Source organism: Betta splendens, chromosome 2 (genome assembly GCF_900634795.4).
Source record: "Betta splendens chromosome 2, fBetSpl5.4, whole genome shotgun sequence".
NCBI classification, from domain to species: Eukaryota; Metazoa; Chordata; class Actinopteri; order Anabantiformes; family Osphronemidae; genus Betta; species Betta splendens.
Window position 1 is genome coordinate 27,583,631 of NC_040882.2, and position 26,893 is coordinate 27,610,523.

General features: G+C 45.0%; 3 protein-coding genes across 8 annotated transcripts; 2 read left to right on the plus strand and 1 right to left on the minus strand.

The window, feature by feature from the left end:
- Nucleotides 1-591: 591 nt before the first annotated feature.
- On the minus strand, nt 592-11,539 carry LOC114851245 (tripartite motif-containing protein 2-like). The gene is made up of 14 exons (XM_029142960.3): nt 11,356-11,539; nt 7,760-8,296; nt 7,229-7,377; nt 6,604-6,784; nt 6,270-6,529; nt 6,055-6,193; nt 5,787-5,972; nt 5,473-5,668; nt 4,984-5,087; nt 4,018-4,185; nt 3,775-3,943; nt 3,561-3,631; nt 3,329-3,469; nt 592-3,244 (listed from the first exon to the last, which is right to left on the minus strand). The coding sequence occupies exons 2-14, from the start codon at nt 7,856-7,858 to the stop codon at nt 3,092-3,094; spliced, it is 2,016 nt and encodes a 671-aa protein (XP_028998793.1). The 5' UTR covers nt 7,859-8,296; nt 11,356-11,539; the 3' UTR covers nt 592-3,091.
- Nucleotides 11,540-12,097: 558 nt separating this feature from the next.
- On the plus strand, nt 12,098-18,983 carry rnf175 (ring finger protein 175). 5 transcript variants are annotated; one of them, XR_005896852.2, is made up of 15 exons: nt 12,098-12,197; nt 12,627-12,675; nt 12,876-12,936; nt 13,145-13,205; nt 13,402-13,457; nt 13,661-14,305; nt 14,563-14,600; nt 14,677-14,818; nt 15,043-15,197; nt 15,494-15,601; nt 15,822-15,942; nt 16,030-16,163; nt 16,599-16,700; nt 18,186-18,720; nt 18,758-18,983. XR_005896852.2 is itself a non-coding variant. In XM_029143012.3 (14 exons), exons 6-14 carry the CDS (start codon nt 14,285-14,287, stop codon nt 18,304-18,306), a joined length of 942 nt encoding a protein of 313 aa, XP_028998845.1. In that variant the 5' UTR covers nt 12,098-12,197; nt 12,627-12,675; nt 12,876-12,936; nt 13,145-13,205; nt 13,402-13,457; nt 13,661-14,284; the 3' UTR covers nt 18,307-18,983. The 5 variants fall into 5 exon arrangements, 3 of the variants coding, with proteins under 3 accessions (XP_028998845.1, XP_028998846.1, XP_055369877.1); XR_005896853.2 differs by having other exon boundaries at nt 18,186-18,683; XM_029143012.3 differs by having other exon boundaries at nt 18,186-18,983.
- A 3,330-nt stretch (nt 18,984-22,313) lies between these two features.
- LOC114851248 (serine protease FAM111A-like) lies at nt 22,314-26,670 on the plus strand. Of its 2 annotated transcripts, XM_029142965.3 has the most exons (6): nt 22,314-22,471; nt 22,584-22,647; nt 22,887-22,951; nt 23,213-23,272; nt 23,653-23,697; nt 24,219-26,670. In XM_029142965.3, the coding sequence occupies exons 3-6, from the start codon at nt 22,892-22,894 to the stop codon at nt 25,950-25,952; spliced, it is 1,899 nt and encodes a 632-aa protein (XP_028998798.1). In that variant the 5' UTR covers nt 22,314-22,471; nt 22,584-22,647; nt 22,887-22,891; the 3' UTR covers nt 25,953-26,670. The 2 variants fall into 2 exon arrangements, with proteins under 2 accessions (XP_028998798.1, XP_055369469.1); XM_055513494.1 differs by lacking the exons at nt 22,314-22,471; nt 22,584-22,647; nt 22,887-22,951; nt 23,213-23,272; nt 23,653-23,697 and adding an exon at nt 24,008-24,060.
- Nucleotides 26,671-26,893: the final 223 nt, after the last annotated feature.

Consider the following 26,893-nt stretch of genomic DNA (forward strand, 5'->3'; position numbering starts at 1 on the left):
TATCACAAGAAAGTTGTTATTGTTGTTCATAACTGGTAACTCATTGAATTGATCTGGCGTTGACTAGATTGATACAAGCGTGGTTTCAGCTTTAAAACAAACCTGGTGCCCCAACTTCGAGGTATATTAATGTTTCTGCATTAATATATAATTAATATAATAATATATTATTAATATTAATAACTATTAATAATTTGAATCCGCTACATAGGGCACATGTTAAGGTGTGCCATTTCAGGAGTAGCATTTTTTTGCTGGTGCAGCCACAGCTGTGGAGCCTATAATGTGACCATCAGCAACAAGATTTTCACTTACTGTACCTTTAATACTCAGAACATAAACAGAACATCTAGAATAGATCCTTGGGGAACTCCTTCAGGCTACACACCTAGCGCTTTTACTCGTGCAGCCAACATTTACTAACCCTCTAATAAAGGTAGTAACATGCAGTATAGTATAAAGTCTATGGAGCAACTTACCAGCGTTTTTGCTCTGATCAGTAAAGGCTAGTATTCATTTTCGGTGGTTTCTTGCTATCATTGTCTGTACAATGTTCGATTGTTCAATACAGACAGTGTAACAAAGACAATCTGTGTTTGAACCGAAGCTTTATTTCAGTGTGTGTGTGTGTGTGTGTGTGTGTGTGTGTGTGTGTGTGTGTGTGTGTGTGTGTGTGTGTGTGTGTGTGTGTATGTGTGGATATTCAGACAGGCCATAACAAGGACCAGACACAGATAATAAATACACATAAAAGCAGGCAAGTGACACCAGAAGAAACTCATCAGTACGTTAAGAGCTGGAATCTGAAATACGTCTATCTGTGGAAAACCAGAAGTGATGCAAACTCATCGTGGTGAACAACCAGGTTTCTTCTGTGTTGATGTGCAGTTGGAGCTTCTTTATTGTTCTTTCTATGATTCTGAACAAGAGGGCGACCGCCTCTCCTTCAGTAATAATTGGGACTTGAAGGCAAATTCATCAAAACAACATTGAGACAACATTCGCTGACATTAAGGCTGGATCTTAAGCAAACAAGGTTTCCGGTCTGGTTTCCTCAAACAATCAAATAAAATCCCCTTTTTGTTGGTGCTCGGTCCAAGGGTGAGACTTAGCAACACTGCACATCTAAACAACAGACATGACAGAAGTATGGAAATGCTCTGATCTCTGGAACCTCTGGGTTTGATGAACATGTTCTCATTGATGTAACTAAAGTGGTTTTGCTATTTTTTGTAAAAGCAGAAATTAGCATCAGTAACAAAAGCAGTATTTACAATCAACTATGGAGTTGGCGCATGTCTACATTTAACCTATTCTATAAAATAAATACTACTAGCATTTAAAAATGAACCTACACACCTGATCAGCTGATGCTTTTTCATTATTACTGATGTCATATTTGACCTACATGAACTGATTTGCTTTATTGTAAATGCATCTAGTGGTTTTTATGCTAACATGGTGACAACATGACAACTTCCATTTTACAAAACACTAATTTCTCCACTTGCAATAACCCAGTAGGAAACATATCAAATAGCAACATGATCAGTTAACAAAATATAAAAAAGGTTAACTGGAACGGGCACTTACGAACCTTAATGCACATGGTGGAACACAATCAAATGAGATGGAGCCATTAGAATGATGCCTGTAACTAAAACTAAATGACCTGATGCAAAAAAAAGCTAGTTGTTACACGATAAATATATGCTGATTAAATAACTATTCCTGCAGCGGTAAAGCCTGAGACTAGACTGTGAACAATGTTTACTGTAAATGTCCTTTCATTGGTTTTTCTTCTGTGACATTCCTGTACTTGGTTGTGGTTGAACTGTTTGACTGTCACTGGGATCAGGACTGTTTCATATCAACATTTATGGTACAGTGTATGTGGCGACTCTTTGAACACTGAGGTGTCGTTCTACTGGTCATGACAGAACATGTAGACTTGTAGATGAAGAACAACAGAAACAGAATTCCCACAATTTTCACATCTTTCTAGCTCCGTGGCAAAGGTGACGAATGAATGGATACATTCTGGAAATGCAGCTCCAGGCTCTCGTCCTAGCGCTGCGAGCAGAAACCAGAGTGGAACTGAAACACGCTGATTCCAAATGTGTCGATCACGTTAAACATTTCATATGATATTATTAAAGGTATTCTCACAAATATATAAGTTCGATTTATAGACATGTTTTTCTTTTGAACAGATTTCTCAGGTAAAATATATGAACACCCAACGCGAGCATAGATGCTGCTGTACGCCAATCAATCATTCAGAAGTCACAGTCAAGCAATCAATTGTAAAGACTATTCTGTTATAAAGAATACGAGCAAGAAACCAAATAAACATTCCATGAACAGCAGGCTGAAAGTGGCCCCGGTCTGAGTCTGCCAACACAGTTAAACCCGTCATTCTTTGCTTCATCTTCACTGTGAGCTGATCCCGTCACAGGTTCAAGTTATTTCCTCATAGAAGCTCTAAGAGGTGGCAGCCGGTGTTAGCTTCCTGTTAGCGCTACTGTTGGTGCTAAAATATACAGGAAACATGTGGTGATGACGTCATACCAAACCAAGACACAGGCCTCTTTCAGCTCATTGCTCATTATTCAGACCAGAAGGCAGAACATTGAATCCAAATGAATTTTCCCTAAATCCATCCTCTGCTCGTTCTTTCAGGGACTTTGTCTCTGGGCCCATTTAGCCATTAATCCATCAGCTGTGGATCCTCCGGGCATTTCCTCATCAACTCAGCTTTTCTTCTGTTTAAAACCATTTCCACTGAGAGGAAGAAGAACTTTGACGTTGTGAGTCCATCACTGCATAACTGACGTTGGTTGCAGCTTCTGCATTTCATGCATCATGTTTTGTAAAGCTTCTAGCGGCTGGTCGTCCTCCTGTCCACTCCCGTCTAGCTTAACCCTCTTCACTGCTGTCCAGCGACAATCGTAAATGTACACATTTCCATGGCAGCTCTGACAATGTAATGACATGGTAACATGTGATCGCTCTTCTCTCTGTACATCAGTCATGCAAGATTTCCCAAATGTGACTCTACGGTCCAACCGGCCTCCATCACGTTCCTCCATCATTGCAGGTAGCGGTAGACCTTGAAGCAGTGGTTGCCAGAGTCGGCCACTACCACATGTCCATCTGAGGTGAGAGCCAGACCTTGAGGTCCGTACAGAGGGTCGGCTGACGTGTTTATGTACGAGAGGAAGGAGCCACTGCCGTCAAACACCTGCAAACGTTTCAAAGGACAACGCATTTTCAAACTTCACCAAAGCTTGAGGCAACTAGAAGAAGAACCTCGGCAAAGCATTACCTGTATTCTGCTGTTGCCCCAGTCAGCTACGATGATGTTTCCATTAACGTCAACAGCGACACCAGTGGGAGCGTTGAACTGGCCGTTACCTTCACCGTTAGAGCCAAACTTCAACACCAGCTCTCCTTCAGGGGTGAAAACCTAAAGAGGACAGAGGTGGGAAGACGTCTGATTACAGAAGATCCACCTCCACTAAGATGAAGAACACGTTAGGGTGAAGTTTAGCTGGTACCTTGACAGAGTGGTTGTGGAAGTCGGTCACAATGATCTCATTGTTCTTGTTCACTGCTGCAAAGTGTGGACCTTTAGTACAGAAACAAGAAGAAGGAGGTTGCGTTTAGGGTGACTGCCCCTCTGACACATACACCTACAGTCAGTGAATTTTGGGAATTACTCTTCTAATAATAAAAGATTGTTGGATTTCGATGTTAACAGGTTGGATCTACCTGCAAACTGCTTGTCGCCGTTGCCTCGACTGCCAAACTTGGTGATGAGCTTTCCGGTCAGCTGGAAGATGAAGACAGTACAGGCCTTGTTGTCGACCACGATCACGTGGCCGTCCTGGTCCACAGATACGCCTTTGGGCCCCATGAGCCTCCCAGAACCAAGCTTTGCCTAAAGATCAGCAAACGCAGACAGTGAGGACGAAGTTTCCTCCCATGAAACGAGTCGTGTCGCAGCCCACTGACCTTGAACTTCCCCTCACAGGAGAATATGCTGACCCATTTATTGTCATAGTCAGCAATGATGATGTCACCGCTGGGGTGCACAGCAACACCCGTGGGGCGCTGCAGTTGCCCTGGCGACCGTCCCCGCACCCCAAAACGACTCTTAAATTCTCCCTCATTGGAGAAAATCTGAGTCAGAGACACATTGTGAGGCTGATCAGACATTACACATTTAACCCTGTTACCCATGTTGTGTTTGTTTCATGATATGCATCTTAGTGTTCCCAGTCAAAAATGGCCGTTCCATTTGAACTCATCCTAAAACTGTAAGAATGTATTAATTATCCCTATTTCTTGTGTTAGGTTGTTTTATCAACTTTTTTTTCTTGTGAACAATACAAGCTTTACAAGCTCAAAGACTACTTTGGATTAAAAGTCAAGGACATTTGTTTTGAAAGTAATAACTTTGTTTTGAATCTAATATTTTCATACAAAAAATATCACCTGCTGTGTTCCTCATCAATTTTATTTTTGTACAAAGCAAACTAGGCTTAAAAATGTCACAATAGAATATCTTGCGTTTAAGATATTTATGTTAATGTATGTTAACAAGAACATTATGATATTCAGCCTATTTGATGTAATTTTGCCTGACACAGAAAAAAATGAACATTTCTAAGCCTTCTAAACATCAATGGCCTTTTTCTCATACACATGTTGCAGGTTGTTGTATGTGATTTGCAAATATGTGCATTGCATTTATAGCACATTATGCTTGTTTTTCTCTAAGAAGTTGAAAACAGCACCATGGACAAACGTGCTGTCGTCCTCTGACATGATGTTCCAGTAACCTGCAAATGTGTAAAAGCCTTCTTCCTCCTCATCAAAATGATCAAATATATATTCCAGAGCCTCATTCAGGGCATGAGATGGTCCTGACGCACAATAAACTAAGTGCAAGGCCTCAAAAAACGAGAATGAGTTCACCTGGACACACTGATTGTTGCTGTCGGCGATTAGTATCCTGCCACTGGAGGAGGCAGCTACTCCTTGAAGGTTGGTGAACTCTCCTTTGTTTCTCCCTTTGGTCCCTGAGAAGTGGAAAACGTGTCATTTGATATAAAAGCAACCTGAGAGGTCAACCGTTTTTCTACAGTGCTATCGCCACAGATACACAATATTTGATTTCTGCATGAAAGTTAGCCAATGTCTGCTTTGTACATTAAAATTAGGTAATTACAGGTTTACAAAGTGTAAAAAAAACTCTACAATACTAATGCTGGAGGGAGTAAACATAGGGATTCGTGCATAACGTTGATATCGCCTACAATGAATTTATTTAGATGAATCTGAGACGGTTAAAGATTAATGGTTGATTAATTTAGATGAATCTGAGAAGGTTAAATAAACCTTTGGCTTATTTATTGTGGAATAAGAAACTCTGACGCTTTGGTTTTTCCTTTTTGAACTTCTCACCGATCCTGAAGATGAGGTCGTCTTCGATGGGGTTCTGGGTCTTGCGTCGGGGGGTGCCCAGGGCGCTGCTGGCCCTCTTGGAGCCCTTCTTCTTCTGACCCGGGGACTTTCCCCGTCTCTTGGCGCCCTCAGACGAGCCTGTGGACGGGGTGGCGTTGGCTGCTGAGTTAGTAGCTGTGGTGGTGGAGGGAGACACCTGGAGAGACCAAGGGATGGAAGGGCTTTCACCTTCCACTGCAGAAACGCTGGTGTGTGGAACATCTAGGCATGGTTGGACGTCACTGCCTGTTAATTGGCTGAGCTCCGTCACCCACCTCCACCTCTGCCTCCAAAGCCCTGGTGACTGTCAGCTTGAAGGGGCTTCCTTTGATGTGCTGGTCGTAGAGGCGAAGAGCCAAGGAGAAGTCGCCTTCCTTTGGCACCGTGTACACAAACTCGTATGTCCCATTCTTGTGGTCCAGTATTTCTCCATCCACGATGCTGCCGTCTGGGGTGAACACCTGCATCAACACAAGGTTAAGCCTGTGGACACGTTCTTAAATGGACACATTCATTTTATTGGAGTGTGGGTCTACAACAAACCTCAGCTGACAGAATTGCGTTGCCGCTCTTACAGGCTCCCCCTGACTTGTCCCTTGTTACTATGGTAACAGACGCAGGGTGTCCCACAATGCACTGCTCCAGGCCTGCACCCATAGCCTCGCTCTGACTCGCCACCGCACTGAAGTAGACGAGGAAGACGAGGAGGGGTCAAAGGGCTTGAAATGCTGAGGATCCCAGTGGAGAAAGGTTCGTACCTGGTCGTGACGATGGTCCCCAGGTTGTGTATGGACTTCCTCAGGCCGTCTGTCTCCATCAGCAGATCCAGCTGGTCGTTCTCCTCGGGCTGATACGGCAGTCTGAGCCTGGCCAGCTCCACCAGCTTCTCCCCCAGCTCCTGCTCCGTCTGCAGGCTCGCCACGCAGGCCTCTGCAGCCACAGCTTCCTCGCTTTGGGTGCAGGCTGAACTAAAGTCGCCCTCTGCCTGGACGAGGCCGTCGACCTGGGCCTGGAGGACCTGGAGACCAAGGTTAGACTGGGTGGCTGGTTTTGGTAAAGTGGAAGGTCACGGTAGGTGGACGACGTGTGCACCTTCTGTTTGAGCCCATATGTGACCTCCAGCTCCATCAGCAGGACGCTCTTCCGAACATCCAGCTGTTTATGCAAGTCCTCAAAACTGGACTGGATGTCCTCTTCAATGGAAGCTCTCTGATTGGTCAGCTGCTGGAGGATTTCCCGAACGAAGGACAGGGCATCAGAGACCTGAGGGAGTCTAGACAGACACACACAGAATTAAAGCTAAAATTTTAAAAAACACTTTTATTGTCTTGGTTTCATTCTCATATGTTGCTACATATTCACCCATGTACAAAACCCAATTCTCCCAACAGCAGAAACAAATCAAAAGCGCTGCAAAGGGGGAGGATGAAGTCATTTTGCCTTTTTTGGTGCTGCACCTCCCTTCCTGTCCACCAGGTGTCATGCTGTCCTCCTTAGCCCATTTATCATCAGCTATTCCTGTGCGTGACAGTGCTGGAGTGAACAGTGGACTTCAGATGGATGAACCCGGGTCAGTGTGGGACCCACTACTGGAGCAGCTCAGACATCAGAGGTGTGTGTGTGTGGGGGTGTTCAGGCTCGGCTGCAGCAGGGCTTTGGTTTCGGTCCCAACAAAGAGCCTGACGAAGGTCTCTGTCCCGTTACTGTGTGACTGTACCTGCTCTGGACAGCGCCCAGTCCGTGCTGCAGGCGGCAGCGCTGCTGCTCCAGCGCGTGGCCGAGGGGAAGCTTCAGGTGCTGGTCATGCTGCGACACACAGTCCTCGCACAGGGCGCACTGGCAGGACGAGCAGTAGAGGTCGGCCACCTGCAGGAGGAGGGAGACGCTTAGAGCCGCTGCTCCGAGCGCTCACCACTGTTTGGACAATGTTTGAGACTGCACTGAAACGAAACCGATGTTTTTGGAGTTGTCGTAAACTCGTTTGACTCAGTTAAGCTACATGTTACATGTAGCAGTATTTAGTACTTAGTAGTAAGTCCATAAGTGGATATTGAGGAAGAGAGATCTAACATACATTTAAAACCATGATAAAGGTCAGTGCTGCACATTGTGTTTATGCACAAGCGTTTGTTGGACAGGCTGCTTGTGCCTGAGTTGCTTTTAAGGCCCTTTTACAGCTGTTGCTCGTTGTCAACAGAAGGAACGACCTGAGGAACCTTGACGTCCGCGCTGCTGTAGATGCTCCTACCTTCCCTGCATGCTGGGGGCAGGTGTTTCTGCCGGGCGGCGCCTCCAGGACGGTGCACTCCTCGCTGCTGCTGTCTGGGGAGTGCTGGTGGGCCTCCATCAAGGCTGCAGTGTGGGCCGAACCCCCGGACACACCCCTTATCCCAGCGCTCAGCCGGGGGGGGGGCAGGTCCAAGGGTGTGCTTCCGTCAGGGGCTTCGGCTTTTTATTCCATTGCTTCACCAGGAGAGAGGTACCTGCAGACCTGAGGGATCAAACCTCCATGTGTCCCCTGAACCTCAAGGCCGTCAGGCAGCAGCCGAAGGCCGTCCCCTTAAGAAAAGCCCTTTGAGTTCGTGGTCAGACCTTCATTCCCATTCACTCCTGGTCGGTTCAGAGGTCCAGGCATCCACAGAACCACAGCTTGTCCATTCAAAGCATTCTTTTCTTCCCATGTGAAGGTTGTTGTGGTGGGAGCTGGTCTGATGCTCCTTAGTGTGAATGCTGGAGTCTATTTGACTGCGACCCGGTTCAGAGTGGGCCCAGCCTGCGACGAGCCCTGCAGCAAAGAGAGGGGTGAGTGCACACATGCAGAGCAGCGTTCACCACCAACAGCCCTGTGGAGTCATGCTCAGCAGCGCAGGTGTGTGACTACAGCTCATAGTGGTTCCACCGTTAAGTTCTGGTGGTTCTGTTAGGTTCTGGGGGTTTTGATGGTGAGGTACAAACAATCGGAGGTGGAGCCAGCGCAGCTTCCACGCTGCCCCCGTTTAACACAGGAGTGTCCGTAACGAGTCGAGTTAACACTGGTTGTGTGTGTTTGTGCGGTGTCACGGTCTCTCTGTGACTTACACAGAAACACACAGGCCTAATTATCCTCCTGATGGTTAGAACCCGAGCGAGCAGCCTGAGGCAGACGCCAGGAGCACCGACCGCACGGAGAACGGGCACAGCAACTTCTGCTAATGTAGGTCAGGGAGGTGTCTTCAAAGAGAGGAGGAGAGGGAGAGAGCGGTGGTTGTTTCTATGGTAACAGACTGTACAGGGAGGGAGGAGGAAGACAACACGCCCCCTTTAATCCCAAAATCCTAAAATTAGCGGCCTCTTTCTCAGATCTGAAAAAATCCATTCTGTGATGATACAAAGTGTCCCAGTTCACAGCTCCACCACTCCTGAGGAACTCAGACATGATGGTGGTGATGATGATGATGATGATGATGATGATGATGATGATGATGAAGACCATGGTGGTGATGATGATGATGATGATGATGATAATGATGATAATGATGATGATGATGAAGACCATGGTGGTGATGATGATGATGATGATGATGATGATGATGATGATGATGATGATGAAGACCATGGTGATGATGATGATGATGATGATGATGATGATGATGATGATGACAATGTGGTGATGAAGATGATAGTGGTTATAGTGATGATGATGATGATGATGATGATGATGATGATGATGATGATGACAATGTGGTGATGAAGATGATGGTGGTTATAGTGATGATGATGAAGGTGGGGGTGATGATAATCCCTGTTTGATTTTGGACCTTTGCCAAATCAGACATACATTACATTTATATGTTGTAGTTTCAGAGGATCTAAAGTGAATATCACATCTGAAGGTGTTTTTTCCCTGATTCTCCTCTGCTCCTCGTGGTTGTGATGCATCAAACAAAGACTCTACATTTCACTAAACTATGAAGTGAATACTTCCATGAATAATGAATAGAGGGAGGGATTATGGATATGAGCTGCCTGTGATCTGGTTCTGGCACCTCCTCCCCCTGACATTCTGTGTTTGTACCTGAGACGCTCTCAGTCTGTCTCACACTTAAACAAAAAGCACCGACTGCTCATCTCTTTCATGTTTTCTGTTTGTATTTATTGTCGTCATCATCTCATTTATTATGTTGAGTTCTGCTTACAATCCCACACATTCATTCCTGTGCAGAGTGTGTGACACTGGCGACTCTGTAGCTGCCACGTACACAACAATGAGCCCGTTCATCCGTTGCTTGTTGGTTCCTTTATTACTCATGTCTCTGTTCTGTAGTTTTCATTAGTGGTAGAACAGCAGACAGGAAGTGACTCCATCAGCGTTGCTAAGCGTCACATCACTGCATCAGTTCTAAAGCTCCAGGTTGTCGACGCCACCTCCTGCTGTCTTTTACTGACAGTGATCATTACTTCAGCGTCACAGGCAGCACCCGCGGCCCCTGAAGGGTCAGAGGTCAGATCACACCTGCACAGGTCAGTCCATCACGGGGTCAACACGTCTGCAGCCACAGCTGTTGGAGCCTCATTCTAATGAAGGTGAGCCAACAAATGGAAACGTGCTCCTCTACAGACTGGACATGAACAACATCTGGTCCTTAATGCTTCAAAATACCTTCAATTAGGACCAGAAACATGCAACACACAACATGAATGAACACCAACATAGTAGAAACAAACAGAATCCGCTGATGCAGCAGATTTACACACAAGCTGTTTAATCTGTGAATTAGAGTTAGTCGAGTAAATCTACTGTGTGACGCTGCGTTAGAGGGAAACTCGTGCTGGTAAACGAAGCTCCTTCAGTTCATTATTCACATACTGGGAAGAATAATGATGGCCTCGTCTTCCTGATTCTTTCTCTCTTCACTCTCTGTTACTTTTAGCCATTTGTGAGAGTGATTATAGATTCACAGAAAAAATGCTTGGGTTCAATGATAGTGACTGAAACACCAACAGGAATGAGTTCATTCAGCTTTGTGTTATTCACACACATTTAGGCTGAACAGAGCGAGAAGCTGATCAGACCAGATGTGAGGCTGAACATGTGGGACAGAAAGAGAGAGTTAATGAGAGGCCACGGACGCAGACGATGGAGGCTGCACAGACCTGAGGCCTGCAGCACCTCTCAGCCCAAAGGACTCGACCAACTGTGCCATTCAGAACCAACGTTTGTAACACGCACGATTCTTTATTTTAAAATTCATAAGCCACAAGTCTCTTTTCTCAACAATCAAAAAGTTGAACCCTAATGTGCAACGATTTCATGGAGTTGAACATGTTGTGGGTCAGTAGAAATCGTAGCGGCAGCTTTTTCCTTGTTTGGTCTGATGATGAAACCAAAAAGTGAAAACCAGGAGTCACATACGACCAAACGTCATTCTAATTTCCTCGTGCGCGTTTTAATTCAGGTCTCATTTGTCGTGCATGGCTGCTGTTGCCTTTTTTGTCTTGTGTTTGCTTGTTGATACTCTGAACCCTCATGGAGCAGCTTGTCCCTGGTTCTCTTCTTGATGGATCAGCTCAGCTGTGACTGTTAGCACTCAGATGCTAACGTTAGCACGTAGAGGCCTGGCAGCACAACTGCTGTACGTGAACCTGCTGTAACGCTGAGGTGGGTCAGTCTCTGCCTGCATCCTCTCATCCTCCATCCACCATCTTCAACCTGCAGTCAATCCATCCCTGCTCAGCCTGCGCCCCCCCCCCCTCTCCATCACACACCACGCTACAGATGCTGCTGTCATCCCTAAGCATTCCTCCACCCAGTCATGGGCGCATCCTCCTGTTCCTTCATGCCAAAAACAGAAAGGCAGCACTCACCATGTTTCCCTGCGACGCAGGCAGGAGTGTGAGCGTGTGCTGCTTTTTCAGCCTGAAGCCATCGCGTCATACAGCATCTTGCCTGCTGCTGCCTCTCTTCTGCTGTGGGTTTGTGTATGTGAGTGTGTGTGTGTGGGAGGGGGAGGATATCATCGTCACGGCGACACCAGCAGCTTGCAGCAGCAGCAGCACCAGACTGAGGAGGGGGTGAGGGGGAGGCGGGGGCAGACACAAGCTCAGGCCACCAATCAGGAGCGAGAGGCCAATGAAAGGAGGACGGTGATTGGTTGGTCTGTCTGTCTGTCTGTCTGTCTGTCTGTCTGTCTGTCTGTCTGTCTGTCTGTCTGTCTGTCTGTCTGTCTGTCAACTGATGGCGTGGGCATATTATTTTACCCGTTCTTTCTTTTTTGCTTCTATGTTGATTATTATTGCACACAGCAATAATTATTTATAATATACTAATAAGGTTGTATAACAAAACAAACCCTGTATGTGATAACATGTGAGCTAAATTTGTATAAAACATGGGGAATCACACTAATAATGATAAGTTACTGCCAACAAGACTCTTTTTTTACTTTAATAAAGACATATGTGACAAACGCTGATACTATTAATTAACACAGACGTATTCCTGTGACCTCATAAGCTGTATACTGATGCCGCTAGGCTTATTGATCGGCTCGGTGCCGTTCTCCCTCCGTCCAGGAGGGGGCGCTGGCGCTTCACTGACCGGTTCAGCCGCGGTGAGGAAATAAAAGGAGCCGTAAACGGGACCTCGTTCATTTGCTCCGTGGACGTGTTGAGGTAGAGCCGTGGACAAACCTACACAGAATATGACGGTAAAAATGTTTAAAATCTGCCTTTACTCCTCAAATGTGAGTGTGTGCGTGTGAGGTGCAGCGCGTGCCATTGTTCAGCAGCGACGTTTGTCGTAGATGATGCGTTTATTTGGCGGATGGTCGCAGATTGTTCCAGCGTCTGCTTCTCGTTCAGCGCATTAGTTTCCTGGTGGCGCGTTTAAACTGGTTTAAACTGGGACTCGCACCTTTGACCAGTCGAACCTGTGTTTAGTGGGGAAGTGGAACCGCAACACGTGGGGCTTTAGTTCAACGCCTGGACACGTGTTAAAGACACGTTCAACTCTTTCAGTGCGTAGTAACATGAATAAATGAGCCTGTAACGACGAGCAGGATGACTGGTTTAACTCATGCTGCGTTTGTCAAAGAGTTCGCTTGTTTGACGCTTTATCGTTCTTTGTCTTGTCACAGAAAGACGATCCCTCTGAGCTGAAAACGCCGGCGTCGTGTCGAAAACCAGGTAAAGCAACGAGTCTTCCTTTCACCTTTAGCGATGAAGCAGAACTGCGCTGTGATGAGCATTTGCCTAAACATTCGTAGTTTCCACCAGAGGTCACAGACCAAAGATGGCAAATTTCCTTGGATGTCTGAGCGAACGCTGGCGTCATTTCTATTGTAACACCTTGTTTTTTGTTTTTTATTAATTAATCTGTTTCTCAGGTTGAATGGACTAAACATGGTGTCAACTTATTGACAACATTGATCATGTCTCATGGACCTGGTGAGTTTTGTACATATAGATTTTCTTTTACTAACAGTTCGCTGTGATGAGCATTTGCCTAAACATTCGTAGTTTCCACCAGAGGTCACAGACCAAAGATGGCTAATTTCCTTGGATGTCTGAGCGAACGCTGAACGCTGATGTCATTTCTATTGTAACACCTTGTTTTTAGTTTTTTTTTTTTTTAATTAACTCATCTGTTTCTCAGGTTGAATGGACTAAACATGGTGTCAACTAATCAACAGTGTTGATCATGTGTCATGGACCTGGTGAGTGTTTAGATTTTTCTTTTTTTTTTTTACCAGTCACAGTTCGCTGTGATGAGCATTTGCCTAAACATTCGTAGTTTCCACCAGAGGTCAAAGACCAAAGATGGCAAATTTCCTTGGATGTCTGAGCGAACAGTGATGTTATAATAATTCCTGTGACCTCCTGACTTTATATTAACCCATCTCTCTGTCTCAGGCTGAAGCCTCAGCGGTGATGCAGTCACTGTTAAAGTACCAGAACGAGGGGAGCTGGTGAGTATTGTATGTTAGGGTTATGATTGTGTATTTACGAACCACAGTTCGCTGTGATGAGCATTTGCCTAAACATTCGTAGTTTCCACCAGAGGTCAAAGACCAAAGATGGCAAAATTCCTTGGATGTCTGAGCGAACAGCGACATCTATAACTTCTCATAGTAACAGCTTTGCTCTCATTAACCAGCTCTGTTGCTCTTAGGTTGAATGGGCCGGAGGTGGAGTCGACTCGTCAGGTGTCACGGAGCAGATACTGAAGCTTGATTTTGAAGGATTTTTTTTAACTGTTTGAATGACTTTTTTTTTTTTTTTGCTTGAACTGTAACTTGAAGCAAAGATTTGTAGTTCCCACCAGTGGAAATCTTTCAAGGTTGTCCTGTTATGAACTGTTAAGTAAAGGTTTTCTGTTTACATTCATTACATGTGTGAAGCTGCACTCAATTTTTTTTAATTACTATTTTTTTCCTTGTACCAAATAAAGCTAAAACTCTCAACTGAAGTGGGAATTGAATGTTTTCTGTAATTAGCACCAGTGGTGAGCTACAGTTTGATACAATGAAAGTACTTCATGTCTCAAATACAGGGTAGTGTGAAATAAAACTGAACTCTGGTTCAGAATTTCCAAACTGAAGAAACATGATAGACGTTAGCTTGAGGCTGAATATTTTTTATTTTTTTTAAATAAGCCAAACTCGTGAGGAACACGCTCACGCGCATTTGCGCCTTTTTGACCCTCTGGGTTTCCGTAGCTGCTGCTGTCAAACTAGCGCTAGCTTAGCCTAGCTGTCTCGCGCTAGCGCGCACCGGTACGGTACCGACCCACACGATGGCGGGCGTTCAACCTCAGGTAAAACCAGTCTTTGGCACGTTTGCTGTATTTTCTGTGAACCTTGACGGAAAATGAAACTGAACCAGCGGTGCCCGTCGGCGGCGAACGAGCCGTTCACAGCCTCGAACAGCTGGAGCTTTGACGTGGCGACGATGAAACGTCAAACTAAACGTTTTTCTATTAATTAAATCGTTATAGCGTTGAAATGTAGGAACCTACGTAGAGTCCAGTGAGACCCAGAACACGTTCTGCCTGACCCTGTTTCTCATCAACAGGATGATCTGTTGAAAATGACCCACAGAGAAACCTGGAAGTGAGTGTTCTGCCTCTTCCTTCACGCGCCGTGACAAACGGTGGAACGCTGATCCTAAGTCGCCGTTGTTTTGCAGGGTGCAGCACGAGCGGCTGCACGTGAAGCACCGCGGTCACGAGGCCATGCACGCAGAGATGGTGCTGATCCTGGTCGCCACGCTGGTGGTGGCGCAGGTCGTCCTGGTGCAGTGGAAGCAGCGGCACCACCGCTCGTACAATGTGAGGAGAACAGCGCTGTACTGATCCATTGACCCAGGCTGGTTCTGCGGAGCAGGGGTCAGACCCAGAACCTGTTGGTTCTCCAGCTGATACTGATCATCTCCACCAGGTGTTCAGTCCGTCAACAGCTGGATGACTCAACTGACGCCTGATCCTGATCCAAAAGCTGCTCTTTCGTGCTGTGGCAGCAGGTCGTTTACTGTGTTCACCTCTCTCCTCCTCAGATGGTCACTCTGGTCCAGATGTGGGTGGTTCCGCTTTACTTCACCCTCAAACTCTACTGGTGGAGGTTCCTGTCCATGTGGGGAATGTTCTCCGTCATCACCAGCTACGTCATCTTCAGGGCCACTCGGAGGCCTCTGTCCTGCAGGACGCCGCGGTAGGAACGGCGCGAAGCTAAAATAAGAAAGTAGAGCAGCTCCGTGTTTGAAGGACGTCCCGCATCTGATGCTTCAACGTGGCCTCTATCAGATGTAATGCTTGTACTGATGTATTCAGGTTCTGCTGTCTGCTGCTCATCAAGCTGTAGAACATCAGACACTGATAAAACAACGTTCTGTGGAGCAGCGTTGACCGAATCGCTCAGTCTGGTCCCGTATCATTCTGCTGATGATGTGATGGCGTCTGTCTGTCTGTCTGTCTGTCTGTCTGTCTGTCTGTCTCTCTGTCTGTCAGGATGGTCTACAAGTGGTTCCTGCTGATTTACAAGCTGAGTTACGCCGTGGGCGTCCTGGGCTACTTGGCCATCATGTTCACCATGTTTGGCTTCAATGTCTTCTTCAGGTCAGTGCCTGCCTGTTTATATGAACTTCCTTCAAGCAGCCACTGATTCAATGAAGCTTTAGCAGCCATTTGGTTTAATCCTTCATGGGACCGGGGGTTGAGGTGTTGAGATGTTTCCTTCTGCTCACTCAACCTCATACACTGTGGAGGCCGATCTGCCAGTGCTTCACATACATGCATGAGCGTTCATGACTCACCGCTGGCCTGTCCCTTTGCTTAGGATCAAGGCCGAGGACTCTATGGACGTAGGCGTAATCATGCTGTTTTACGGCCTTTACTACGGCGTCATGGGCCGAGACTTTGCAGAAATCTGCTCTGACTACATGGCTTCCACCATCGGAGTAGGTCCTTTGTAAATGAATTGAGTCTCTTGCCGTTCGTGTTGTCACCTAAACCCAGAGTTGTCCCTCCATTTTGTTTGTTTTCAGTACTACAGCAGAGGCGGCATGCCCAGCAGGAGCCTCAGCAACGACATCTGCGCCGTGTGTGGGCAGAAGATCCTGGTGGACGTGGAGGAGGAGGGCTTCATAGAAGACACCTTCCAGCTGTCCTGTGGACACATGTATCCTGGATGCGTTCAGTCAGTTCAGTCTCATGACCACCTTTCATTTCAGCTGGATCTACTTTGGTTTTAGTGGCTCATATGTAGCGTATGGACCCTTCACACAAACAAACACCAGCCACATTCACACGCTGTTCTAATGAGATTCCCTTTTGTAAAGGTAAAGCGAATCCAGATACAGCCTCAGACATTTTGAATGTAGGTCATTAAACTATTTCTGTAGAGACCAACCGTCCTCAGATATTGTGTTGTTCCTTACACAAATCTGAATAAATCATGTTGTCTTAACAGATGAGGCTCTTCCAAATACACAATGAGGGATGGATTCATTTTTTATGCCAGTAAATGTTATGTTTATCGTTACGCTGGTCCTGTGCAGCAGCATGTACTGGGCTGAATGGACAAAGCTTGTCGCCTTAGCTTGCCTTGCTCCAGATTCCACGAGTTCTGCATTCGTGGCTGGTGCATCGTGGGTAAGAAGCAGACGTGTCCGTATTGTAACGAGAAGGTCGACTTGAAGAGGATGATGAACAACCCGTATCCTTTAACTGCTGCCGTGTGGCTGTGGAATGTGATGGGACCTGACGTGAGCTTCTGAACATCACTGGATTCTCTGCTTTGTTGGATCATCTGGCTGCTGTGAAACAGACTAGACAAGATTGTGCTGCTGAGGTTGAGTAACGTAGTGGGAGGCATTAGTCAGCAATAGCACATCACACAGACTAAACATTAGCCATCTACACTGTATTCACTAAAACGCATTGTATTTTTGTCTCAATTCTTTAATAACAGCTTACATAGCAGACAGTAGTGATGGGTAGATGAGGCGTCATGAAGCGCTTCGAAACATTGCCAAACTGTATTGCTACTGTGCCGATACTGTGTCACTGAATACTGACACCTGCTGGACCTTAAAAATCCCTACAGGCAACATAAATTACAGACACTAATTTGATGACTTAATATATACAATAATATAATTTAAGCCATTATATGTTACATATTTTTTCATTTCAATTTAAAATTGATATTTTTAGAAACAGTCGATAAAGGACATGTATCATAACATGACAATCAAAGTTATGTGTTGTGAATGAGGATGCCTTTTTTTAAAACAAATTTGGTCTCTCTGCCCACTACAATGAGGAGATCTTGCCAAAGAAACAACAAACTGGCATCTTAGTTAACGATTTCCAAACAACAAGAAACAAATAATGCTGAATAACATGCCTGAAGTGGGTGCAGACAGCTGCTGTTCTGACTGCAGTCTACTGACGGCCTCATTGCACTTGGAGGAACTGCGGAACCAGAGTGATTTAAATCTGGGGTCTAGAAGTGTTGCTGGGGTCAAAACTCTGAGATGGTTTGGTTTAAATAGGAAAGTTCTGTCGAATAAATACGAAATTTAACCTGCATAAAATAATATGATTAGTAAAGAGTCACTTTGGAAATTAATCTGAATTCAGAAAGATCAAGTGAAAACTTTTTAAAATTAATTAATTATTTTAATAGTACACTTTCACTTTATTATAAAATTAAATCAAAAAAGAAATCTTATTTTCCGATATGAGATGAATTATAGACGAATTTGACGATGAACGGCAAACGCTCATGGATTCCATTCAGCGGATGCATCCCGACACATGCGCTTCCTTATAAACACAGTCTGGCGCGTCAGACAGTGACTGATACAGGAACTGTATCGGTCACGTGCTTTACTAACGCGATACGCGCACCGACACAGTGTTTCTATGAGCCTGACACAGGAGCCGACGCATCAGTGTTGCTGGACCCATCACTAGCAGACAGTGATCTATACTTTAGAGTAAATGTAGAGATTGCTTGAGGAAATAATCTCTTAAAGCTTATTACAGTATTAGTTGTATTAGATTTAAAGAAACAGTTCAAACTGTGTTGTCTACTATAGTTTATTCCTATCTATTGTGTGTTCTGCATTACTAACTTATTGCCAGGCTTCTTGACTTTCTGCTTCCTCTACTTAGTTTCCTTATCTTCTGCCAGCTGGGAGAAGACTCACGTTCTCTATGGACAGCTGCTTGACTGGCTCAGATACCTGGTTGCCTGGCAACCCATCATCATCGGGATTGTTCATGGTATTAACTTCTCACTGGGCCTCGAATAAGGGCCTGAGGGACTCCGCTGTAAGTGTGGAGACTGAGGACCTGCCTGAAGCGCTCCTGAGACTCCGTCAGCTCATGACTGGACTGAACACATGCTGCACAGTCTGTGTCAGCAGGACTCACTGAACAACCAGTATTTAATATCAAACAATGACTAGCTCACTGAAAGCTGTTGTTGTGCTGTCTGATGTTCATGTGTGGATCATTGTTTACTTTAACAAAAACACATTTGTAGCAGTTTTATAGAATATTCACACACTAACAAACCACTGTAATTCACATTCAACTGTGGCTTTTAGCAAACTGAAGACAGTTACACATTGGCCTTCAGCATGTGACTCTGTTCTGAATAGAACCAGTTGCATTACGTCTTATTTACGTTCTTAATAGAACCAGTTGCATTACGTCTTATTTACGTTCTTAATAGAACCAGTTGCATTACGTCTTATTTAGCATGAACCGGAAGCTGATGGCTTAGAGGTTTAACGTTGTTAAACCCTGGTTGTTTTGGCAATCGCTGGTTAATTAATCAGAGGCGGCTCGTGTTGAAGGAATCTCAGAGTGTGACCTGCTCTGTTCTCGTGTGTTGAGCAGCTTTGTTTGTCCAAACCCAGCTGATGTTGCTTCATATCAAGACTGCTGCTGATTTTATCTTTGTATTTATTAAACATTTAAAAGCCTCATCAAGGTGGTCATGATAACCTGGTTGGTCACACATAGGTCTTAGTGTAATATTTGAATAGATTTATTCATTTATTTTTGTTTGTTTGTTTTATTTAAATTAAGACTGCAGTGCAGTTTTACTGAATTGACCAAACGCTCTGAAGCTGAAAGTCATTTCACCTTTTCTCTCCTAGTTGCTGCATCGTCTGCATAGTAACAGTTTGACTTTGCTAGAGCCAAAGCACTAACAAATGAAATGGCAATGTGTTTCTTACAGCTCAACGCAGCTTCGTCCACAGGTGTCAGTTGGATAATGAGACAACTTCTACCTGTCCTCCTGTGAGGTGTCCAAAATTGGACGTGGAAACAAAAACAGATTTACTCAAATCAGTGAGGTTGGACATGAATAAAACCTGCTGTCTGGTGATATGAACACATGTTAATAAAATAGATTTATTATAGGGCTGATGTTAACAGCTGGACTCTGAGGGATTAAAATGTCTTAAACATGAGATGACGCCACCCAGTCAACATCCAGCTTTTTTCTATATTTCCTCAAACTCAGTCTGTCATTTTGCAGAGCACACGTTGGAGATTCAAGTCTGAGCTTTCTTCATCTTATAATTATGTTATAGTGGTTATACTGTATTTAAAGTTAAACCATTAAGTGTGTTTCATTGGGTCCATGACACTGATTACACACTGACCAGGTCTGAGATGTGATGTTTGTTGTTTTAGATTCTGTCCAAAGCTGCTTTAAGACTCGTTCTTAAAGTCTAAGATAAGATAAGAAAACCGTTAATATGAAATTACTTCACACAGCAAGTACAGAATAATTAGAGAATACAGCGACAGAACAGTTTGTGTTGACTACAACGCAGTACAGTACAAGTGGAGTGAGTATGAGGTCATTGGGGGGTTATCGCACAGTAATGAATATAAGTCTTGTACCATTTGGACAAATGTTGCACAGCAAATTTGTTGCACAAATATTGTGCAGAGCAGGTTGCTATATAAACCACTGATGCAGTGGGTGAGTGACTGTGGTGGGATGTGGTCAACAGTTCTGATTGTACAGTCTGACAGCAGCAGGTAGGAAGGATCTACGATATGTCTCCTTCACACAGCGAGGGTGGATCAGTCTGCTACTGAAGCTGCTTCAGAGCAGACAGTGAGTCCTCCAGTGGGTGAGAGTCCTGGTCCATGATGGATGTCAGTTTAGCCAGGACCCTTCTCTCACCACCTCCTGCACCGTGTCCAGAGTGCAGCCCAGGACCGAGCTGGACTTTCTGATGATCCTGTCCAGTCTCTTCCTGTCCCTCACTGTGATGCTGCTGCTCCAGCAGACCACACATACCCTTCCTGTACAGTGCATCCATGTTATGAGTCCAGTCCAGTTTATTGGTCAGATGCACAACCAGGTACTTGTAAGAGTCCACTCTCTCAATGTCCCTTCCCTGGATGTGCATCGGTGGTATGACAGCAGGCTGCTGTCTGCGGAAATCCACCACCATCTCCTTCGTTTTCCCTGCATTGATCAGGAACCGAGGCCTGTTTGTGAGATAGTCCATAATCCACTCTGTCAGATGAAGGTCCACACCAGCCTCCTCCAGTTTGTGTTTCAGAAGCACCGGCTGGATGGTGTTGAAGGCACTGGAGAAGTCAAAGAACATGATCCTCACAGTGCTGCCGGGCTTCTCTAGGTGGGAAAGGGCTCGATGTAGGAGGAAGATGACGGCGTCGTCTACTCCTATGCCGTGTCGGTAGGCGAACTGCAGCGGGTCCAGGTAGGTTCCCACTGCAGAGCGGAGGTGACCCAGGACCAGTCTCTCCAGTGTCTTCATCAGGTGTGATGTCAGAGCCACTGGTCTGAAGCTGCTGGGGTCTTTGGCGTGCGGTGTCTTGGGCACTGGTACCACGCAGGAGGTCTTCCAGAGCTGTGGTACCACCCTCAGTTTGAGGCTCAGGTTGAAGACATGCTCCATAACTCCACACAGTTCGCCTGCACAGGACTTAAGGAGTCTGGAGCTGATGCCGTCTGGTCCAGCTGCTTTCCTGGCCTTGATCTTCCTGACCTTCTCACTTCTCACCTGGGTGCTGGAGAAGGATAGGGGTTGAGGGAGTGTCTCAGTGTGGTGTGAAGTGAGGGGTTGAGGAAGTGACTCAGTGTGTGTCGTCAGGGCTGAGGGTAGAGGGCTTTGTGTAAAGGTGTGAAGGGCTGTGGGGGCTGGTAATCCAGTGGTGTGAGGTGACAAGAGGTTCGGAGGCAGCTGCTGGGAGGTGTGAGTGGGTGCTTGGTCAAACCTATTAAAGTGTGAGTTCAGCTCGTTGACCCAGCTCAGGTCCCCCTCAGCCTGTGGGTGTGGAGCTTTGAAGCCTGAGATGGTTTTCAGGCTTCTCCACACCTCACTGACATTGTTCTGCTGCAGCTGCTCCTCCATCTTCCTCCTGTAGCTGGACTTCCCCTCACGGATTTTCCTCCTCAGCTCCTTCTGCACCCTCCTCAGCTCCTCCCTGTCTCCTGATTTAAATGCTCTCTTCTCCTCCTTTAGCAGAGCTTTAATATCAGAGGTGACCCACCGAACCCGCCTGGTGGGAACGGTGTTTTCACAGCAGAAGTTGATGTAGCCCGTTACGCAGTCTGTTATTGCGTTAATGTCCTCCCCATGTGGGTCGCAGAGCTCCGTCCACACAGTGGTGTTAAAACAGTCCCTGGGAGCCTCCTCGCTCTCAGCTGTCCACCTCTTCACTGTGCGGGGCACCACCCACCGGCTGCCTGTGTACAACAGGTTTATACACAGGCAGGAGATGCAGGATGTTGTGGTCAGCTCTGCCCAGCGGTGGGAGGGAGGATGCAGCGTAGGCCTCTTTGGTGTTGGCATAGAGTAAATCCAGGGTTTTGTCGTCTCTGGTGGGGCAGGTCACATAGGGGTCACGTGACTGAGTGAAGTTCCTGCCAGAGTTTCTGTGAGTCAGCATCTGTTTAAGAAAGAAATTTACAATATGATTCATGATGTCGAATCAAGTTAAACTAAATGGATCAGTTCAGGAAAGAGAATGTTAGTAAAGCATTCCATCCTTTCAACACCCATAAAATTATCAATGGCCTCAAACAGACAGACATTAATGGCATTATGACTGCAGATCAGGTAGCGACCTACAACACTTGCATGTATCATGGCCCAGTGGGTCTCCAGTGTTTAATGGTTGTGGCTTTGGTTTGCACACAGGAGGATTTCCCTATAACAAGTACAAGAGTGTGACTGAGTTTGTCCAACTTCTCCTCATTGTGTTTGAGAACTTTGTGAAGAGCCTGAACGAGAAAGGAGAAGTTGAAGTGAGTGCCAGAGGAAGCAACATGGCGTCATGCTCCGATCTTATCAGCTGGACTGTGAGGGGTTAAAATGTCTGAAACATGAGATGACTCCACCCAGTCACCATCCCACTTTTTTCTGTCTTTTCTCAAACTCAGCGCCATTTCGCAGAGCAGACATCAAGGTTCAGGTTAGAGCTTTCTTCATCTCGTAGTTATGTTATAGTGGTTTTACTGTATAGTTAAACCATTACATGTTTCCTTTGGGTCTATAACACAGATTGACTGTGTTTGCTGTTTTAGATTGTGTCCAGAGCTGCTTTGAGTCTCGTCCTGAAGGTCTGAGTGAAGCTACTGCTGTGTTTCTGTGAGTCTTTTCTATATGATTCATGGTGTTAATCAGTGTCAGATCAGGTTCAACTGCATATGATGAAATGATTTGCCATCATTTGGTTGTTGTCAGTCATGATGCACAGTAACTTTGTAAAGGTACTAACCAGCTTTAAACAGACTTCTTCTTTGGTCACTGAGCTTCATTTGGACAAATACACCTCTGCATGAACACGTCACTGATTCATCACTTTACTTCCTTATGACGGTGATCAGCAAAAATGCCACCCAGAAGAACAAGTAAAGGACAAAAGGACATCAGGTCTTTTATGAAAAGTAAAGTGAGTAATTATGTTTAATTTGGTATTTAGTACTGATTCGTAATTGGAATCCATTCTTGTTACATTTTTACAGCATTTTTCTGTTGAGGTTAAAGTGGACTTTATGTTTCTGCAAATGCAGAGCCCAAACTGAACCAAACAGTGGGTTCAAGGTCTCCGTCACTGTGTTAATTTCCTGTTCCACAAATAACAACAACAACAAACATCTGTTGTGCAGCTGAAGTTAATACAGACATGTAAATGTTGTGTATGTTTAATCAGGACCAGTCTTCCTGTAGCGATGGGACCAACACAGACAAGTCAGAGCCAAGTGCAGCTGAGGTGAGTCACTGTAAATAAAGGCCAGGCTCCTACAGGCTTCAGCTTAGGCACCAGTCATTGAAATGCAGACAAATGTTTATAGTACAATAACTTGTATCTGCTGTTTTAACAATGTTATATTTGAATTCTCCAAGTCATGCAAGATAATGAAAGTCCAGTTTAGAAATGGTCCAACTGATGAAAGACACTAAAAAGACAGACATGTTGGGTTGAGGGTGCTTGATAATATTAACGTTCCTTGTTTTTTAGTCAAAAACACTTTTAAAAAACACAGTTAACTGTACATGGTCCCAGATGCAAACAGTACCAGACCAGTTATACTCTATGAATCATATAATGTGTGACATACATAGTCTAATCTACAGACATGTTTTTTGCAGACAAGCTTTCAAGCAAACGTTAAGGAAGAGAATGCAGATTTGAAGGTCAGTGATGCAGAATACGCCCTGCAATAGGCTGGCGACCTGTTCAGGGTGTACCTGCCTCTCGCCCTCAGCCTGCTGGGATGGGCTCCAGCCCCGGAATCAGGGAGGGAAGGATGGATGGATGGATGGATGGATGGATGGATGGATGGATGGATGGATGGATGGATGGATGGATGGATGGATGGATGGACGGATGGATGGACAGATGGACGGATGGACGGATGGATGGACGAACTGATGTATGGATGCATGGATGGATGGATGGATGGATGGATGGATGGATGGATGGATGGATGGATGGATGGATGGATGGACGGATGGATGGACAGATGGACGGATGGACGGATGGATGGACGAACTGATGTATGGATGCATGGATGGATGTATGGATGCATGGATGGATGGATGGATGGATGGATGGATGGATGGATGGATGGATGGATGGATGGATGGATGGATGGATGGATGGATGGATGGATATTAAAATACAACCAATGTTTTTTTGCTTTGAATTCCTGCAGGGGGAACATTTGCATCAATTCAAGGTGAAATTCAAGCGCACTGACCGTAAAACATACACCATCGACTGTGATCAACCTCGCTCAGTGCTGGACGCCATCAAGTCACATGTCAATTATAAGAACATGTTTCAACAGGTCTCAGATAAAAACATTATAATTCAGCTGGGAAGAGAAGACAAGGCAACTGTTATTGCAACTCACTTCCCCTGTTCTTGTATCGAGGAGGGTGAATGTCTGATCATATCACAGAAGCAAGAACAGGTTGAAGAGATCAAACAGCAGCATTACCAACCTGTATCTGCCAGAGCCAGTTACTCTGTCTTCTACATAGACAGTTTAGGAGGCCTCAACACCAAAACAAAGGAGCTTTTTAGAAGCAAAGCTTTCAGACAGTACAAGTATCTGTGTGTTTATGGTGTTAAGGGCATGACTGTGGAGGAAGCTGTGAACAATGACGGCCGCTTCGTTGATGATCTTGGTGATTTCACCCTGTCCGACAATGAGAATCCAGACACGCTGACCAACTGTAAACAGAGAGTCGACAGCCTACATCACAAGGAGTTTAAGATATGTCTTCCTCTGAATAAGAGAGAAAATGATGAGAAGGGTCAGGAAAGCCCAGGTGCATCGTCTGAGGCCCAACACAAGCGTGGCCCCTCAGCCATCTTAGAAGCAGCACAGCAGAGTGGAGTCAGCGTCAAAGAAGTACTGGAAAAGAGAAGTGATTACAACACTGAGGAAGTCTATAAAATACTGCGTGAGCAGTTTCCTGAGCTCAAGAAGCAGATGCAGAGTAGATTCACAGGGGATTCTTTTCAGAAGGCGTTGACGCTGAGGAAAGAAAACTTTGGAAAGATCCAACAGTCGTTTAGTGAGGTCCACAGAGTCAGGAAGCTGCTGGATCTGGGCAGGTCGGTCTGTAACCTGGTTATTGAAAATGAATGTCAAGGAACAGGCTTCGTTCTGTTTGATAACTTTATCCTAACGAACGCACATTTGTTTAAAAAATGTGTTGAAGGGGAGAAGCTGCCAGAGCGAATCAATGTGTTTGCTCTGTTTAATTATGAGGAACCTGAGCCACAATCTAAGTTCTACAACTTTAGCTGTAAGAAAGACCTGGTCGACTTAGACTTAGACTTAGACTACGCCGTACTTGAGCTGAACCCCGATGGCCGGAAACACAACCTAAACTCCCAAAAATCGAAAATGACTGTTCCTCCAGGTCTCCTGGAGATATTTGGTCCAGTCCCTCAGAACGGAGAAGCCTGTCTCATCGGTCACCCGAGAGGAGGGGTTAAAAAAATGGATCCTACATGCATCATTGAGAAAGAGAGAAGGGAGGAGGCTGTCCTTGAGCATTTAAATCTATACAAGGACGACCCGTTTGTTATTAAAACAATCATTAAACTTATCAGTGACCAAGGCATTGAAAACATCATGATGGGTGGAAGTAAGGCTGACGATACAGCGACCTACAACACCTTCATGTATCATGGCTCCTCTGGCTCCCCAGTGTTTGATGCTCACTGCCACGTGTTTGGTTTGCACTCAGCAGGATTCACCTACGAGTTTACCAACAACACACACAGTGTGTTAGAGTATGCCCATCCTCTGCTTGCTATATTTGAGAACTTTGTGAGTAAGTTGAGGAGAAAGGGAGATGATAAGCTGCTGAAGAGAGTCGAGGAGAAAGCAAAGAAAAACGAGTACTTAAGGAAGGTCCTTGAGCCCTAAGAGCCAATGGACACTGAGTAATGACTTAATAACGTCTATCTGTTCAGTGGACACTGTCAGACTTCCTGTTTAATTATGTTTGCCTAAACCTATTATGATGTATTTATCGTATCTACTTTATATTGTTTTTACAGTTTGAAGAAATCTGCGTAAAATGTTTCCAAAGGTGAAAATAATACTCAACATTCAACAAAGAATGTACAGTGTAAAAATGACTATAACTCTTACTTATGGTTGGAATACATTTCTAAGAAGGTTTGTAATTCTGATATCCTCCCAAAAGTGTTTAAAAATCCAGAGATCATCTGAACCGGGGCTTTTGGAAGAGAGATTTTTATAATTGCTGCATCAAGTGTCGCAATTGAGATTTGATTATCACACGTTTGTTTGAAGTTGTTGTTTACCTTGAGGATATGTTGCACCATTCTCTAGAAAGTATCACCATCTATACCCGAAGGTTCAGCATTGAAGACTTCTGAGGATATTTAGTTTTCACGTGTGATTCAAAGCTGTTTTTTTCCAATATTTATTTGTGTAATTTATTGGGTTGTGGTTTAATATGTAGTTATATGACACAGTGGTCATTTAGTGGCTGCAACTATACTACAGGAAACATCATGATAATCATCAAGTTGTGTAAAGTGCCTTGACATAACTATGTTGTCAATTGACACTATGTAAATAAAACTGAATTAAATGGAAAAATGGCACAATAGGCGCTCTGTTGTTAAGCAATGTTTGATTCTTGACTTTACTTTCTAAGTGGAGGTGATGTGAACTGTGCTACACCTGGATTAAAGTGACTCCAGGCATCAGTTGGGTCTTGCTCATTACGGAGGTTGTTACACGTCACATTGGGAGGACTTGAAACATGAACAAGAAAATCTGTCCAAACCTCATCATAATTGAGCTGAAGTCCATAATTATCATGTAATCAGTTG